The 15,968-nt window shown below is 42.2% G+C and overlaps 1 protein-coding gene across 2 annotated transcripts; it reads left to right on the top strand.

Annotated features, from left to right (window-relative positions):
• Window positions 1-5,374: 5,374 nt before the first annotated feature.
• Window positions 5,375-15,933, top strand: LOC135296955 (sulfotransferase 6B1-like). 2 transcript variants are annotated; one of them, XM_064413960.1, is made up of 8 exons: window positions 5,375-5,516; window positions 8,070-8,316; window positions 9,740-9,879; window positions 10,278-10,367; window positions 11,033-11,159; window positions 11,933-12,027; window positions 12,541-12,697; window positions 13,629-15,933. In XM_064413960.1, exons 2-8 carry the CDS (start codon window positions 8,115-8,117, stop codon window positions 13,757-13,759), a joined length of 942 nt encoding a protein of 313 aa, XP_064270030.1. In that variant the 5' UTR covers window positions 5,375-5,516; window positions 8,070-8,114; the 3' UTR covers window positions 13,760-15,933. The 2 variants fall into 2 exon arrangements, with proteins under 2 accessions (XP_064270030.1, XP_064270028.1); XM_064413958.1 differs by having other exon boundaries at window positions 5,386-5,516; window positions 7,960-8,316.
• Window positions 15,934-15,968: the final 35 nt, after the last annotated feature.

The following is a 15,968-nucleotide window of genomic DNA, read 5'->3' as shown; positions in this document are numbered from 1 at the left end:
AAAACATCTGGGTGACCCTGGCATGGATGCTCCAACAGGAAAATATACGCCTGTCCACTGCAGCAGCGAATCTACCTGCCTGGTAGGGATTCTGTTACAAGCTGGAGAGTTTACAGCCAAGTTTGACACACCTATGCCTGACCCAAGTCCCAAATCACATCACACACAACCACACAATTCCCGTCAGCAGCGGGCTGTAACGATTAGGTACCCCATAGAAGAATGGCAGCCACTCTTCTCCAGAGATGCTCAGGAACCCCAAGAGTTAGAGCTGTTGGATTCCTCTGCACATACGGCGTACGCCACTTTCCAACACCAAACCTTTTAACAACATACTATAGTATCGAGAAGAGTTCACTCCTAGAAGGTGATGTAAGGTTTCAAGCTGTCACAGCAGATAACCCATACCATTCATATCCCAAAAGCCTCCCTAAAAGTCTGGTTTTAATTTGTGGGGATCGGGCATGGGCAGGAATCCCTTCTTGGCTTTTAGGAGGGCTGTGTACCATTGGGCAGTTGTCCCTGTTTGTGGCAGTGGGGTTTTGAAGATGTTTGGTCTCTCCCTGACTGTAGCAGTGAGGATGTGAAGATAATATGTTTAGTCTCTGTCTAAAGTTGTTTACCACCTGTCTTCCTGCTTTTTCCCCGTGGCAGTTATTCCAGATTTTTCTCTGTCCTCAAAAATCCTGCCCCTAAAACTTGTCTGTCATAATTTGTTATACCCCTTTATCCAGAAAGTTTGCTGTCAGTTACAATATTTCCTTTCTGCCATTGCTATGTGACTTTACCGCTCTGTGTTATGTTTACATTTGTCCCCCCAGACCCCACCTATCTAGCCACTGATTCGTTAGACTATCTCCTCCCGGGATTCCACCCCCCTCCATAAAAGCCGCTGTTTTTATCTGTTTCCTGCTCTTTGCCATTGCCCCCTCTTTCAGTTGTGTGCCTTCTGCACCCTGCTGGCAGTCATGCGGCGCAGCAGTTTGCAGCCTCGGCGCTGTTCTCTGCTGTGACAAAGAAGAACACCCATGCGGCGCGGCATCAGCTGCCCCACTCCAGCACCGCTCCTGCTGCGGGAAAGAACAACCCCCTGCCTGCGCGGTGCTGTCACGCCCGCGCTTTGTTTCGTCACCTGCCTCGCTTCGGCACCACTCCTGCACAGGAAAGAAATAAAGCAGCTCAGAGAAGCAAACAGAGAGTCTTTCCTTTTCCTTTACCCTGATCCTTCGACATGGGTCCATGTTTATCAGCCGTTCCTGGTGGTCTGGGACCCCAGCCAGTGGATAAACCATGATTCTGCTTGCTGGCAGGGTGTGGCCACTCCTGGCACGTGTGCCGATCGTCTCTCCAGTGATCGGGACACAACGTCACATGCTGACACCCAACCAAACCATGACTTACAAATGGACTTGAAAGAAAAATTCGGTCAGCAAAATTCAAAAGAGAAGCATTGATGGTTTGGACCCAATGTGTGATTCAGAAATTTTTAATAGGGCAAAGTCAAAGCAAATCGTTGTATCCCTGTTCTATCCATGCGTCGCAGCAGCCAAAGCTCTAGGTGAATTGGGCCACCTAGAGTGCTGGCTAGTCAAACAGGCAAACTTGACATCCATGGCCATCAGCTCCCTCCTAGAGGATGAGGAGATTACCAAGCAGGCCACACTCCAAAATCATGCAGCCATACATTTCCTCCTGCTGCTGCATGGACATGAGTGCCAGGAATTTGAAGGACTTTGCTGCTTGAATCTAACATCAAAAGCACCCAGTGTCCATGCAGCTCTCTGAGATGTGAAAAGCCTGATCAGACAAGTCAAGCAGGAATCCGAGGACTGGTTCAGTGGACCGTTCAAGGACTGGGGACACTTGGGGTGGTGGACTTCTATAATTAAGACAATTCTATTGGTTTTTGTTTTTCCTTTTCTAGTCATGTTAGCATTCAGAATTCTACATTGCATACTTTTAAAAGCTATCAACAGTTTAGTCTCCACTACATCAGAGCTCAACCGCACAGAATTTGTGGACCTAAAGCAAAATGACACACTGCAAAACATCAGTGTTGGACGAATTCATAATCTGTATCAGAAATAGGCTGATGTGTTTTCTTTAATTTTTTTTTTTTAACAGAAAAGGGGGAGGTGTTCTATTGCACTAGTTATTTGCACTGGATGTTTGGTAATTTGCACTGTTCACATGATTTATATCCTATCACCACATCCCCCCGTCCCTTAGTGTTGGTGGTCTCTTCCTGGTTTACCCCTCCCCTTGCCCATCCTCACTTGTATCCCATTGGCTGTTGCCCCTTTCCTCCACCCCCCCCCCCCCCCCACCTTTCTGCTCAGCTCAAAATCCCACTGGGAGAAGGCAACTCCCTCTTTTCCATTTGGGCAGTCATCTGGATAATCTGGCATCTCCTATCAAGGAAATAAATGTAGGACTTGGTCCTCACGTGGAGAAGAGCACTTCTTGTCTTTTGCCTTTTGTTCTATGTAAGATCGTGTGGGCTGGGGTCCATAGCTAGCTGAATTGGACCTGAACAGCCCGTCCAGACACGGATTCTTACAGTGAATGAGACCCATACTGTATTCAAGGGCATGAAAGAGAGTGAAAGGCCCCTTCACAGGGTAATTCACCTTCCTGTATTGCCTGTCTCTGTTGGGATGACCAGTGGAGATAGCCATTTCACCATCCTAGCACCCATTACCTTCTGAAAAGGTGTCCCCCGGAATACAAGTAACAACCCCATAAGGAACAATTTCACCCAAAGACTGAATTATGGACATGGGGAGAGAGAAATGGAAGTGAAGTAGTACATGTAGAATTTGAGTCACACTAATGCAGGACCTAAGTATTAAAACTTCACATGCAAGTGAGCCTCTTGTAGGATTTGATGACATAAAATACTAAGATGTGAGTATTTCATCATGAGAAGTCTGGTTTAGGTGTTACCTGTCCTCAGCTCTGGACATTTCCTTACATGCCTGATTGGATGCAGGACAGACCATTGCCTCATCCAGGAATTTGTATCCATTTCTGGAGCAGTGTGTGGTAACCAAAAGGTAGAAAAGTTAAAAAGAGTTGAAAAGAGCAATAGAGGTCTGCTTCTGCTTCTACCAAGGGATGTGATGTGACCCTGAAGCAAGCAGGGTAGCACACCACAGTATCTGCTTAATAGCTCTGCCCCTGTTGACCGTAGGCACACCCTTGCTGATTATTAACCAGGGCCATGATTTACCCTCCGCTGGCAACTCACGGCTCAACTCAGTGGCCCCACAGGGCCACTCACTCTTTCACCTGCAAGGGGATGAGGGAGAGAAACAGAGTGAGAGGAGTCATGGGTTGAAATAAAGACAGTTAAATATGTCAAGCAAGAGCTATGTGTACAAGCAAAGCAAAATAAGGAATTCATTCTACCCTTCCAGCAGTCAAATGTTCAGCTGTCTCAGGGCTCCATCACCCATGATGGAGACATGGTAAGACAAGTGCCTTAGCTGTCAGCATCTCTCTTTCTTCCTTCTTCCCTCAAATTTTATTGGTGAGCATGACTCCATATGGAATAGAATACTCCTTGGGTCAGTTGGGATCAGCTGTCCCATCTGTGTCCCCTTTTAATTCCTTGTGCACCTGCAGCCTGCTCTCTGGCAGCTCAGTGTGAGAGTCAGAGGAGGCCCTGCCACTGTGTAATTACTGCCTAGCAATAACTAAAATATCTCTGTGTTACCAACATTGTTGTCAGCACAAATTCAACACAGAGCTCCATATCAGCTACTATGGGTAAAATTGATTGCAGAGAATATGTGCACACACTTGTTGAAAGGTTAAAATACAACACTGAACCAAACTGGTTCACTTGAAACCAATTTGACAGGATTTACATCAGCCAGGTTTACATGAAAAAGTGAAGTGGAATGGATATCCTGCTGGTGTCTTTATCCTTTCAGGAACCAATTGGCTTGAACAAATGGTGAAGGAGTTGGCAGATGCCAAATATACAGAAGAGGAAAGGAAAGAGAGAATAAATGCTGAAAAGAAGCTAGAGACATTTCAGCATCTAGAATTTGGGGATCCTGGGATAGATGAGATAAGCAGGGAAATTCTAGGTAGAAGAAAGAGCAAGGTATCCTTGTGTAGACAATGTACAGAGGAGTAATCTGATGTTGTGACAAGCTTTGATCTGGTCAGAGAAGGTGACCAGCATGAAGAAGACTCTACTATTCTAGAGGAAAAGAATAGATGAAGGAGGATCCTCGATAATTTTACAACAGGTTAGTTCTCTGGCCCAAAGTGTCTTTTGGAAGAGTCAAGAAAATCAAGCCTGATCTGGTATTGAGGATTAGATATCTTTCACTTTTCTTTCAGTACTTTCTATATTGTAAAGTCAACATTAGTAGTATCATGCAGGCTGGTACATAATTTGTTTTGCGGCAGTTGTTTCATACCTGTCATGTAATCCTGACATAATAAGTCACGTGCAATCATGAAAGATTGTTCCTCGGCATTTCTTTACGTGCCTATACCCCCAGACAGTAGCTCCTGCCGGTCTTCAGAAGTTGTCCTGCACTGATCATTTTGATGGGCCATCTTCCCACCAGGACACTGGGTCTGAACCTCTCATGGTACAGCTATAGAAGGGTCCTGGGTAAGGTCCAGTCCCTTTTAAGAGTTCTTAACTCTTGAAGTGCATTGCAACTGGGTTCATCCTGTCCAGGGAGGGTGCCGAGCATGGGAACAAACAAGACGGGTCCTCGTTTCAGAAGGCTGGAGAATCCAGTTATTACTGCCAGGGAGGAGGGGTGGGATGGAGACCAAAGACAGGGCAAATGCAGGATTGTGGGGTTGTATGAGGTATCACAGGGGTGGCATTTAGGGTTTGGGTCAAGGGGGGAGTTATTAGCAACACAAGAAGGATAAGATCAAATTCCTGCCTCTTAGGAACTGGGGCACTCCACAACTCCCCAATTTTTAAACTAATCAGTGCATGCTGAATAACTTATAATAAGGGTATTCTCAGAAAATGGCTTAATAGTTTACAAAACAAAATAAATATTATTAAGCTAAATTAATAAGGAAGAAATAGAAAAGCATTTGGGACTTAATCACAAAGGATAAAGTAACAAAAATGATGACACTTGATTAAACGAATACATTTTTACTTATGAGTTCAATAGTTCAATCTCCTCTGGCTTTTGGTCTTCTCACCAGAAGGGGTGCAGTTCTTTGATCTCCTCTTCAGAGGGGGCACAGCCCTTATTGTTTGGTCTCGGCTTTGGTACTGATGTTAGGGGTGTTGTTATCTTCAGTCATGATGACTGCGGAGCGAGGGAAGCGGCGAGGTCCCTGGGCGTAGGGCTTGGAGCGGGGCCGGCAGCGGCACAGCAGGGTCTGGCCTCTTCGCGGGACCGAGCGGCCGCCGCGGGCCCGGAAGGGGCCAGCTGCGGCAGGAAGTGGTGGGGGAAGGGGAGGCTCGGGACCGGAAAAGAAGGACTTCGGCAGGAAAAAGGGGAATCTTAAACTGCGTGGTAAGCCCCTTTTTATAGAAGGAGGGCCCAGGACGGCGCGGCCATCACCTTGTAGGGAACGGGGCATATGGAAAGGCAGGGGGCAAAGGAGGACACAGGACGGCGACAGGACGGTATCGCTCCTGTGTCACTTCTGGACGGATTCCGTCCCTTGTTCTGCCTTCAGGGAAAGGGGGGATAGGGTGGTGGAGTAGGACATGGGGTGACGGAAACACGGTAGCAACTCCGTGCCGTCCTGGCAGTTTTCACTCCTTGCCGCACTCTTAGGAACAGAAGGGTAAGGAAAGATATGGGCAGCTTCACCGAACCTAGAAAACGTGGGGGTTCACAGGAGGAGGGACCACAGATCTAGGGCATCGACATGGGCAGAGTGGATCTGCATGAGCAGAGCAGTGCACTAGGTAAGGGCCAGCTGGAACTGTCCCGTAGCTATGACAGAAATGTCTCCAGCCTCCTTCTGCAAAGCTCCACAATCAGGGAGGACCAGGTCTGGTCAGCGGGAAGTCAGAAACCTTCAGAGAAACTGGTGGCTTGAACAACAAATACCATTGGTCTGGAGATAATCAAATCCTTTAATCTGTTTTTAATCTTTGTATTTTGAAAGCTGCTTCTTAGAAATTTTAAATCAAGTGATGCTTTCTTGTCAGTCTCTAGGTTCACTGTTTAGCAGGTTCACAGGGACTTATATGGCATGGGTGGGGTTAGGTACACTCCTCCCATTCTCAGCTCAGGTGTCTGATGCCTGTGTCAAGGGCTCACATTATTAAATCTTAATCCAGCTTCTTTATTTTGTCAAGAAATAAAACTCCCCTCAAATCTCTCCTCATGAGTTATGGCTTCTAATTATAATTTTCTCTGCAAATACAGGAATTGGCTTTTTTTTTTTTCTGGTTCATAAGGATAAAATATGCTTCCCAGGAATAATTGGCCTGACTGCCCTTTCTTGCAAAAATACATAGAAAATCCTCTGGAGGTTTCTCTGGAATATTTTTTAAATTTTGGAAACCCTATTCCAATGCTATGCTATTGAATGAAATTACACTAATAATTTACAGGTAATTTCCTCTCTTTTTCTACCCTCAGGGATGACAGTCCCAACTAATTTTTTTGCCAGCAGGTAAAAATACCAAGCAAACACATTTTCTTATCTTCAGTCCATGAGAGTTTAATGCCAAGGGAAGATAAGGAAGAAAAATTAAGTAAGCTGCTTTTTGTTCTGCTAGGGCGGCTAGTTTCACATCAAGAATCAGCAAAAGAGCTATTTCGTAGGACAGCAAATTTTAGCTGATGTCAGTAAAAAAAATGATGCGGGTGATGCCAACTTTTGCTCTTTGGCAGATGACATCGATCAGATGGACCAGGCCATGTGATATCCACTGGCTTCAGATTATGCCTGTACATAGGCAGTCTTTCTATGCTGATTGGTTTTACAGAAAGAACGGATATGAAGGGAAAAGCAAAAGATTGTGTATGGACTGGAAAAAGTAGATGTAAAAACGTAGGGCTAGATCATCCCATGAGCAGCTCATGATGGCTCAGGGACCAGGGAGAGCCCTGTATCTCCCTTGAATCCCTCAGGGAGAGCAAATGGCAAAAACATACATGTGTCTAATTGCTGATCCCCTTCCTTCCAGTGCCCAACAGGCAGCAGTCAAGAGATGGAGATAAGAAAGGATGGCATGTAAATTCTTGGCATAAATTGTGGGGGAGAACTATTTTCTCATATTTTGTGACACATCCATCCTGTTGCCAGATACTTAAATATCGAATCTGAGCCTAAAGGCAGTTCTTTTACTGGGCTCAGTGCAGTCAGCAGGTCGTCATCTAAAGTGCGTAGTAAACACTACTCACTGTAGCTGAGGTTATATTACTAGCAACTCCCTAAGCACTGATCAGTTGTTAAACAATGATTGAGCTCATCAGAGAAATGTAGAAATGAGTAATCTTTGTGTAACCAGAAGAAAAAGAGACCTCTGTAGTGCAGTCTGATGAGTGGCCCAAGAGTGCCTGTGCCCCTGTGCCCTCCTGGGCACCAGCTGCAGGCAGCAATCAGCCACACTCACAGGACTGTCCTCAGTCAGTCTCTAGTGCACTGAACATTTTCTCTCCCATTTCCAACACATTTTATCTAACTCTGGTGAGAATGATGGGTGATATAATCAGGAAAAAGGAAAAATCCCAGCAATGATTACTGGAAAGAGATGGACTGCCTTGAGGATTTTGTCCATGACATTTAAATTCCAATCTGCAATTAATGTAATTTTGTTTTGTTATCTTCTGTTTATAAACTCTGTGTTGTTATCACAGACTTTTTGGCATGATCTTTTTCCTATAATGCAATTGCATTTGTCAGCTTATCTTGTTAGTTTATGTTCAACTTCTATTGATTTCAAAGGTTCATATTACATAAGGTCTGTGACTGGACCGGCATATATCTTCACAGGTTCAGAAAGAGGTAAATTGTTGTTCATAGAGTCAAGAAAAAAAAAAAAAAAAGAACAACAAACCAAGCACCTATTAAAGGACAATCTGTGGGTTTCTCCTTCTGCACAGAATTTCACATTGTGACAGAGCCTCTGTGTGTGAGACAGAAGAAGAATGGAGGAGTCCAGAAAAAAATTTGTTGGTTTCATAGACAAGGCACTAGCAACTGCCAGCACAATGCATCGTGATGAACTGCTATTTTCTTACAAGGGAATTCCCTACCCTAGAGCATTTTACAGTCCTGAAACATTCAAAGCCTTGGAGTCCTTTGAAGCCAGAAGTGATGATGTAATTTTGGCAGCATACCCTAAATCCGGTGAATATATTTTATTTTTTTTCATAAACAAGGTACTGTAATAGCAAGTAACAAGGTTTGTACGAAACATATGCAATATTAATGGTATGGTACATAATATTATATATTATGCTAAAAATACTATTTAGAATGTTCAGCAAATTTTGTAAAACTGATTTCATTTTCAAAAAGCACAAGAAATTAATTAGGAATATTTGACATGGAAAATTTTCAAAAAGACTGAGAAAACAATCTGATTTTCTTTTCTATTGCTTATAAAGGTTTTTGTTATCTTTACTTTTCATAGTTATGAAGTTAAAGGCACAAATTGGAGAGAATCAAAATACAGTTTTTTACACCAGAGGTAACTAAATCTCTTGATAGTCCACGATCTGCTCCCAGGTTTATGTTTGTAAAGTTAAGAGCTTTATGTTTTTACAGTGGAGCCTCTGGTGCCTTCAAATGGTGAATATTCTTTAGTTTATTTCTCATAGATGTCAGGAAATAGTTATCAAAAATATTTTTTTAGTCCTTGAAGTGATTACACAGTTCTTTAAATATTGGGAAATCCAGAGGACATCCTTGCTACAGTTGCAAGTTTACCCTACATATTTGTGCCTTCTGCCTCAAAGTACTGGTCCACATGCAAGCCAAAAGTTTGGATTAGATGTGCCTTATGTACTCTTTAATCTTGCTGTTTCTCTCTTCCAGCAATTGGTTCACACTGCCTTACAGTTGATAGTCACAGCTGACAGGACTGTGAAGCTTTTTTTTTTTATTTTATTCTCTTTTTGAAGAAATGTAATGCACTGGAATGCACTTGTTAAGATTTCAGTGAAAAAGGCACCCAGTGTCCAGAAGTCAGGAAATGGTAAATCATAGATGGGAGACCTATGCAGGCTCTTTGTTACATTTTGAAGGAAAAGATAACAAGTGTATCTAGGAAATGTCACTTTAGAGAGGTTTTTCCTATTGTTAAAGAAAATGAATGTGCAATTTTCAGATCTAGTTCTGCTCCTGTCTTGAAGTACTGTGACCCGTCTTTCTTCCGAAGATAGTCAGCATAGCAGGAAACATTTAATACTTTAGGTTTTAAAGTACAAGTGTACCCCCCCAGTCTCCCTTACATTTGTCACAATAAAATTTATTACATTAATGCAGGTTTTCCTACTTGAATCTCATTGGTTCTTCTCCCTTATTAGTTAGTTTACAATATATAAGGTAATTTATGGTGTACTGAACTGTTCAAGTTGGAGAAATATATCCTTATGAGGAGCACAGGTAGGATCCTGGGTGGTAATTTACCAGACAGTTCAGCTGTGATTGTATGACATGAAAGGCGACCAGGTAACTCACCTGGTAGTACTACCAGCTCTTGACTTTTCCTGGTAAATCCACTTCTGTCCATTCTAAAAGTTTTACAAGCACTTCTCTGTTCTTTCAGGCACAAACTGGCTAAGTCAAATCTTAACTGACCTGATAGCCATATCTCAAAAGAAAACACCAGGTAGTGAAAGCAGTGTGAATGCTGAAGAACCAGAAGAATTCCCCTACCTCGAAGCTGGAGATGCTGAAAAATTTGAGGTGGGAACACAATATGTATGGAAATGACCAACATTATTTGTTTCAAATATGAAAATATGATGTATGAACGATTCCATTGTTTGATGATTTCACAGATGGCTAATATGTACCCTACCTCTAGATCTGATCCCTTACATAACAGAACTGAAGAGAATTGTCACTGAAGAGAACTAACAATGGATAGACTTTTTCCAATTGCTCATGGTCTTTTGAAGATTAGAGCTACTCAGAACAGTCCATTAATATCCCAGGACAATACTCACAAAAAAACCCAAAAATCGATTTCTATTTGCCATTAACTGTTGATAATTTCATCTAGGCCACATTTTAGCATAGGTTACTGAAAAGTATACTTGTACTAACTGAACTGTCCACTTTCCTCCTTCCAATTCTTCAAGCGAATGACCAAATTACCTTCTCCAAGATTTATGGTTACTAATCTCCGCCCTGAAAATCTTCCCCAGTCTATCTTCAAAAACAATGCCAAGGTGAGTGCTGATTTTAATGTTTTAAGGAAATCACTTAAGCAGATTTTTTTTTAATGTCAATGTAGTACTTTTCTGCCAGTTTCCAGAATCACTGTTATACTTAAGTGTTTAGCCTGGCCATTTCCACATGACTGTTTAAGTACTGCCATTCACCTCACTTAACCATAGTTTGCCCTTATGGGCAACTTTGTGACAGTTTCCACAAGAGAGTTGCAGGGCTTGAACATATCCCTCTGAGGGAAAATGGATTTTGACATGATTTCCTATGGGAGGAATTTGCATTGCATTGCATTGCATTTATTGTTGCAAGTGAGGGCTTCAATGTGTCAAATTTCAAGGAGAATTTATATTTTTGTGAATTTTCCTTGCTACTTAAAAGATGAACTATGCTTGTATTGAGCAAAACATACTTAGATTCTGCATGAATAATTTGGTTAATCTGTAAAAGATAATAATTATAGGCAGCCATCTTCTCATGGTACCAAAGCAAAGTTAAATACTGCACCTTCCTAACTGGGGTGAAATTGCTACTTCTGCAAGGAGCACACAAGGTATGAGAAACCCCCAACTGTAGTTATAACATGTATTATTAATAATATTTATTGTTTAATGCTGTAGTCTGCTCTGTCTTTTTCCATAAATTGTTCACTTCATTCTTTTTCTAGATATTGTTACTGATTCGTAATCCAAAAGATGTAGCTACATCTTATTACCATTTTTCCAATGGCGTGACTACTGTTCCTTCCTATGAGACCTGGGATGATTTCTTCACAGATTTCATGACAAAGAAAAGTACAGTATATTTTTCTCTCTGCGTCAATTGTCCGTTGATTTGTCTTTTGTCTAAAAACCCTTGTACTTTGGTAGATCAGCTTCTCTAGGAATTTTTGGTTTACAGTGCAAAAGCAGAGATTAAAGACAGAGAATTAGACATCTGAAGTTTACCATGCTTGTCTAACTGCTTGAAGTTAATATATATCAAAACTGCGCTTCCAGAGATTTTGTAAATTTGTACAAACTGGTATTTTTCCTGGAAGAAGCAGTTCTTCCTTATCTCTGTCTTGGGTCCCCTTTATCCCTGCTCTCCTATGTCCATCGTCTTGTGTCCATGGAGCTACATAATCACCTCCATGCCACATTGGATGAAAAGAGTTATTTGGACTAAGGTCTAGTGCATTAAAAAGGGGACTAAATCTAATGCATTAAAACAGGGAGAAAGTAATAGCACTAGTTTAAGGCTATGAGTTTGACATAGCACATTGCCAACAGAAGGGGGAGTTCAACAAGGTTTTAGACTTTATTAAGAGAGTCTTACAAGATGGTCTGTAAGATGATAGCTGTTTTGGTTAATTCAGAGCTGTCTTGAAATGCTAACAAGTTTTATTTTTCTGACTTACCAATGGTATCATATGCCTGAGTCTGGAGCTAAACCTATATATCTTACAGAAGTGTGTAAACCCTACCACTGACATGATTAATAAAGCCCTTGGCAGACACAACTTAATGAGCAAAACATGTATAACCTTAATTTATGCTTCATCTTAGTATTGTTTCGTTTTATTTAGCGGCCTGGGGATGCTACCTTGAATACCTTTCTGAATGGAACAAATATGCTGACAAAGAAAATATTATGACAATAACTTATGAAGAGATAAAAGAGGTAAGGTTAAGAATAGTTACAAATTCTTTATATTTCAAAGGAAATTTTCTTCCTGAACCTATTCACAAATATATATGTGCATGGTATCCGAAGTGTGTAAGACAAATTCTTGTTTTTAGGGAAGAAAAGCTGAAATTCAAACTTTAAAAGTTTCTTAAAATTTTGTTTGTGAAAATGATTCTTGTTTTTTATTTATTAGTGATATAAGCCCAAATCAGTGTATGTCAAGATTGCCAGTAATATTTTCTTGGGAGATGCTATTATGTTTTCAGCAGTATAGATTTTGCTCACCTGTAAATCATATATAATATTTTGTAATGCACAGGAAAGCAGCTTGTGTCTCCTCCAAAGTAATTATGGAGAGGAGAAACATTATGGCCCACCCTAGTCTTAGAGAAATCCATGAATATCCTATGTATGCAGCCAGCAGAGAGATACAAGGAAGTGTAAACACCTTGGAAACCAGCGTCATTTGTTTAAAAGTCATGCCATGTGTTGCATTCCTCTTTCCAGAATCCTGCCCTGAGTGTGAAAAACATAGCTACATTCTTTGGAATTGCTCTGACTGAGGAACAGCTCCAGCTGGTGGTAGAGAGGAGCAGCTTCCAGTCTATGAAGAAAAACTCAGACAAGACCCATGGGTCATTTGGCAAGGTTCTCTTTCGCAAAGGTAGGAAGCTCCAAGGGGCTCAGAGGTAGAAATGTCCCACTCTCAAGAACTTGGGCCATCCTTTGGTTCTTTTTCCTGCACTCATAGTAGAATTGTAAGTTAGTATCAAGCAGGTTATCGCTGCTTTGCTTGAGAAGACTATTCAAGGAGAACTGGTGAGGAAGATACCCAGCAAGGCTCTCACAGCAGAGAAACTCTTGGAGGCTCTCAGATTGCTGGCAGGAAGGAGGAACTGTCATGTGTCTGAATTCCTCTCCACCTCTGCGCCTGGATTCCCAATTGCCCAGCCTTTGGAGCAGGCAGCGCAGGGCCAAATTCAGCCTGAGTGGTATGACCACCCTTTATATGAGAGTTTAGGAATCTTTTGAGATGGCCACTGCCAAATGCCTGCTCACTCTTACACATTAGAGCTAAGCCAAGCAAGCAAGAATCCCAGAAGACACAAGAGAGGAAACAAAAGGCAACAACTTTTGCAGTGTATTTTGGGGGACATGGACATGAGAAGGGCAACCTGGATTTTGAATCTATTTCTGCATTCTACATTAAAGAAGTAACTGGATAAAAAATAAAGCTTTTAAAGGAGCAGAAGCCCAGCTCTGCCTCCTGGCAGATGATTCATAAGCAATTCTTCATGATCTTCCACTTTGCCAGTTATAACTGCATAACAGTGAGAGATGTAGGGAAACAGGATTTTAGGCTGCCTTTTTGAACACAGTCACCTCAAGTGCAGTATGTTATTTTGCATTGTAGCAAAAGATTATTCACATATATATGTAACTCCACTGCTTTCACAAATGCTATTGGTGTAGGAAAATGTTGCATCGGGAAAATGGATCAACAAGACAGTGTACAATTCAATAAAAATGACAGCTCTATAGAATAAAAATAAAATGTCTTGGTTTTCAGGAATTTTTTTTTTCGCTTCTTGAAGGTGGCGTAAGTGACTGGAAGAATCTTTTCAGTGAAGATCAGAATGTGAAGATGGACAAAGCATTTGAAGAACATATAGCAGGAACGACACTCGGAAAAAAGTTGAAGTATGACTTATACTGCAAAGCCTGAAGAGAAATTAAACGTGGTTAGGACAAGAATTTTGCCAGGCAGACTAAGATCATCTGAATGGTATATACTGGAAAACTAGATCAAATGATCCAAGCACCTTAGAATTACTCTACTCATTGCAGCAGCCTTTACATTGACAGTGATGAGTGATGAGCCTTTTGTTTAATGGTGAGATCTTTGCTATACTGATTTGCTGAAGAAGATGCCAACTAATCATATTTACAAAAACTCAACAGCCCTGTTCCAGCTGTCACCTGGAAGGAAATGCCCCTTTTCTTTCTAGACAAATTCTATCTTTGTAGACGATTTCTAATTATTTAGTATGCAGATAATTTTTTTCTTTAAAAATGTTTGAAATCAGGCAACATCTTCACAGAAAATATCACTAGCAAAAATAGGGATATGACAGAAGCCTAATGTCAAAGGAGATCTTCCATGAATTCAGTGCAAACTAAATCACAGCTAGAGAAAGGAGAAAGAAGGAGAATATGGATCAGAGTTCTTAAGGCCCTTCATCTCTCTGAACGCAAAATATCAAAATGGATTTTAGATTTGTCATAGTTTGAGGCTGGCACAATGCCAGTACTCCCATGAAAATATACTTTCCCTAGTGGCTTCTGTGAGATGTGATCAGGAACACAGCAAAGCAGGCTCCAACTTAGGAGTAAAGGAAACAAACTTTATTAACTACAATATCTAAAAAGGAACAGACACAGAACTAAGAATGAAAACCCTCCAAATACATTCCTCCTCCTCCTCCCCCCATTTCCTCCACAGCATGAAATAACACCTTAGATTTCCGCTCCAGCACCATCTCTCAGATAATCAATTTTCAGTCTATCACCACCCCTTAAATAATCAACCCTCAAGTCCATCAGGGAGAGAGGATTCCCCCCTTGCACCATAGGCTTCCCCCAGAAACACAGTTGAAACCTCTTGTGTTTCCATGTCACTCGTGGCACTGCCCACAGAACATCTGCCCTCGTGACTTCTTCCTTCCATGTCCAGTGCTCTCATCACTGCACATGGACCAGGACTGCTTTTAGGGTTCCCCTTTTAAGGACACCCCGCCCAGTTCCAAAAGCAGCAGTGTCTCAGCTTCGGGACACCAGTCCCCTCCAGATTTACCCCCTGGGGCTGAGGGGCCTCGTGAACAGAGATCCTCCTCTCCACTGAAGACAGAGGACATCCCACACCCTTCTTAGCTGTCTCTGTTCATGCCACTGCTTCACTGCACTCTCTTTGGCTTTAAGGCATTGCCTCCCCCTAAATGCAGTCTCTGGGTCACAGGAAAAACATGGGTCTGTGAAGAAAGGTGTTTCCTGGGCTGTTGGGGTCCACTCCGGCTAGCTATAGACCCTTGCCCAGATGATACTTCATAGACAAAGGTACAAGATTAGAGAAGCACTCTCCTCCACGTGGGAAACGTTGTCCTTTATTTCAAGACACACATCAGGCAGACAAACCCATGGGAGAAAGAGAGCGTTCCCTGGCAGCAGGGAGCTTTTATACCCCCCGGGATGGGGACAGAGGGAGAGGTCCACAGCCATTGAGATACCAGCGAGGAGTGGCTAGAGGAGGGGTAACCCAGGGGAGAGACCACCAAGTGATATCAGGACAGGTGAGGGAAAGACCTTGTGATGGGGAAATGGGGTAACAAACCACATAATATAACATAAGCTATACAGTGCAATATAAAACTATTCTGTGCAAATTCCCAATCACCCAGTGCAAGAGAACAACTAAACTGGTGCACCACAACACCTCCCCCTTCTCTGTTAAAAAAAATTCAAGGAAAAGCATGTGTGTTTCAAGTTCAGGGGTCATCTGGAATGCAGCTAATGCTTTCAGGAATATTCTTCCTTTTTCCGACGGTGTTTCTCTTTGAGATGACAGCTGCTTGCTTCTTCTGTCTGTCTGCTGGAGCTGGATTCTTGGGGATGAAAGGTTTTACCCATTTTTGGGGTATCCATCGAGGGCCTCTGGGGGTGGACACACGTGTAGCCACACCCCCAGGTGACAAGCTCATAAGGACCCTTGGTTTCCCAAGTTTCTGTGTCCTTAATGAGAACTGGTAGATGCTGTGATAACTTAAACCGATTGTTATTCTGAAAATGCCACACTACTGGAGGATTCATGTTTTCGAATGAAAAATTAAAAAAATTAATCTTAAACAGGGCTTTGCAGAGCTTTTGGTGTGGTGTCATCC

The sequence above is a fragment of the Passer domesticus genome, chromosome 3 (assembly GCF_036417665.1).
Source record: "Passer domesticus isolate bPasDom1 chromosome 3, bPasDom1.hap1, whole genome shotgun sequence".
Taxonomy (NCBI): domain Eukaryota; kingdom Metazoa; phylum Chordata; class Aves; order Passeriformes; family Passeridae; genus Passer; species Passer domesticus.
This window is presented reverse-complemented; position numbering and strand designations above follow the sequence as displayed.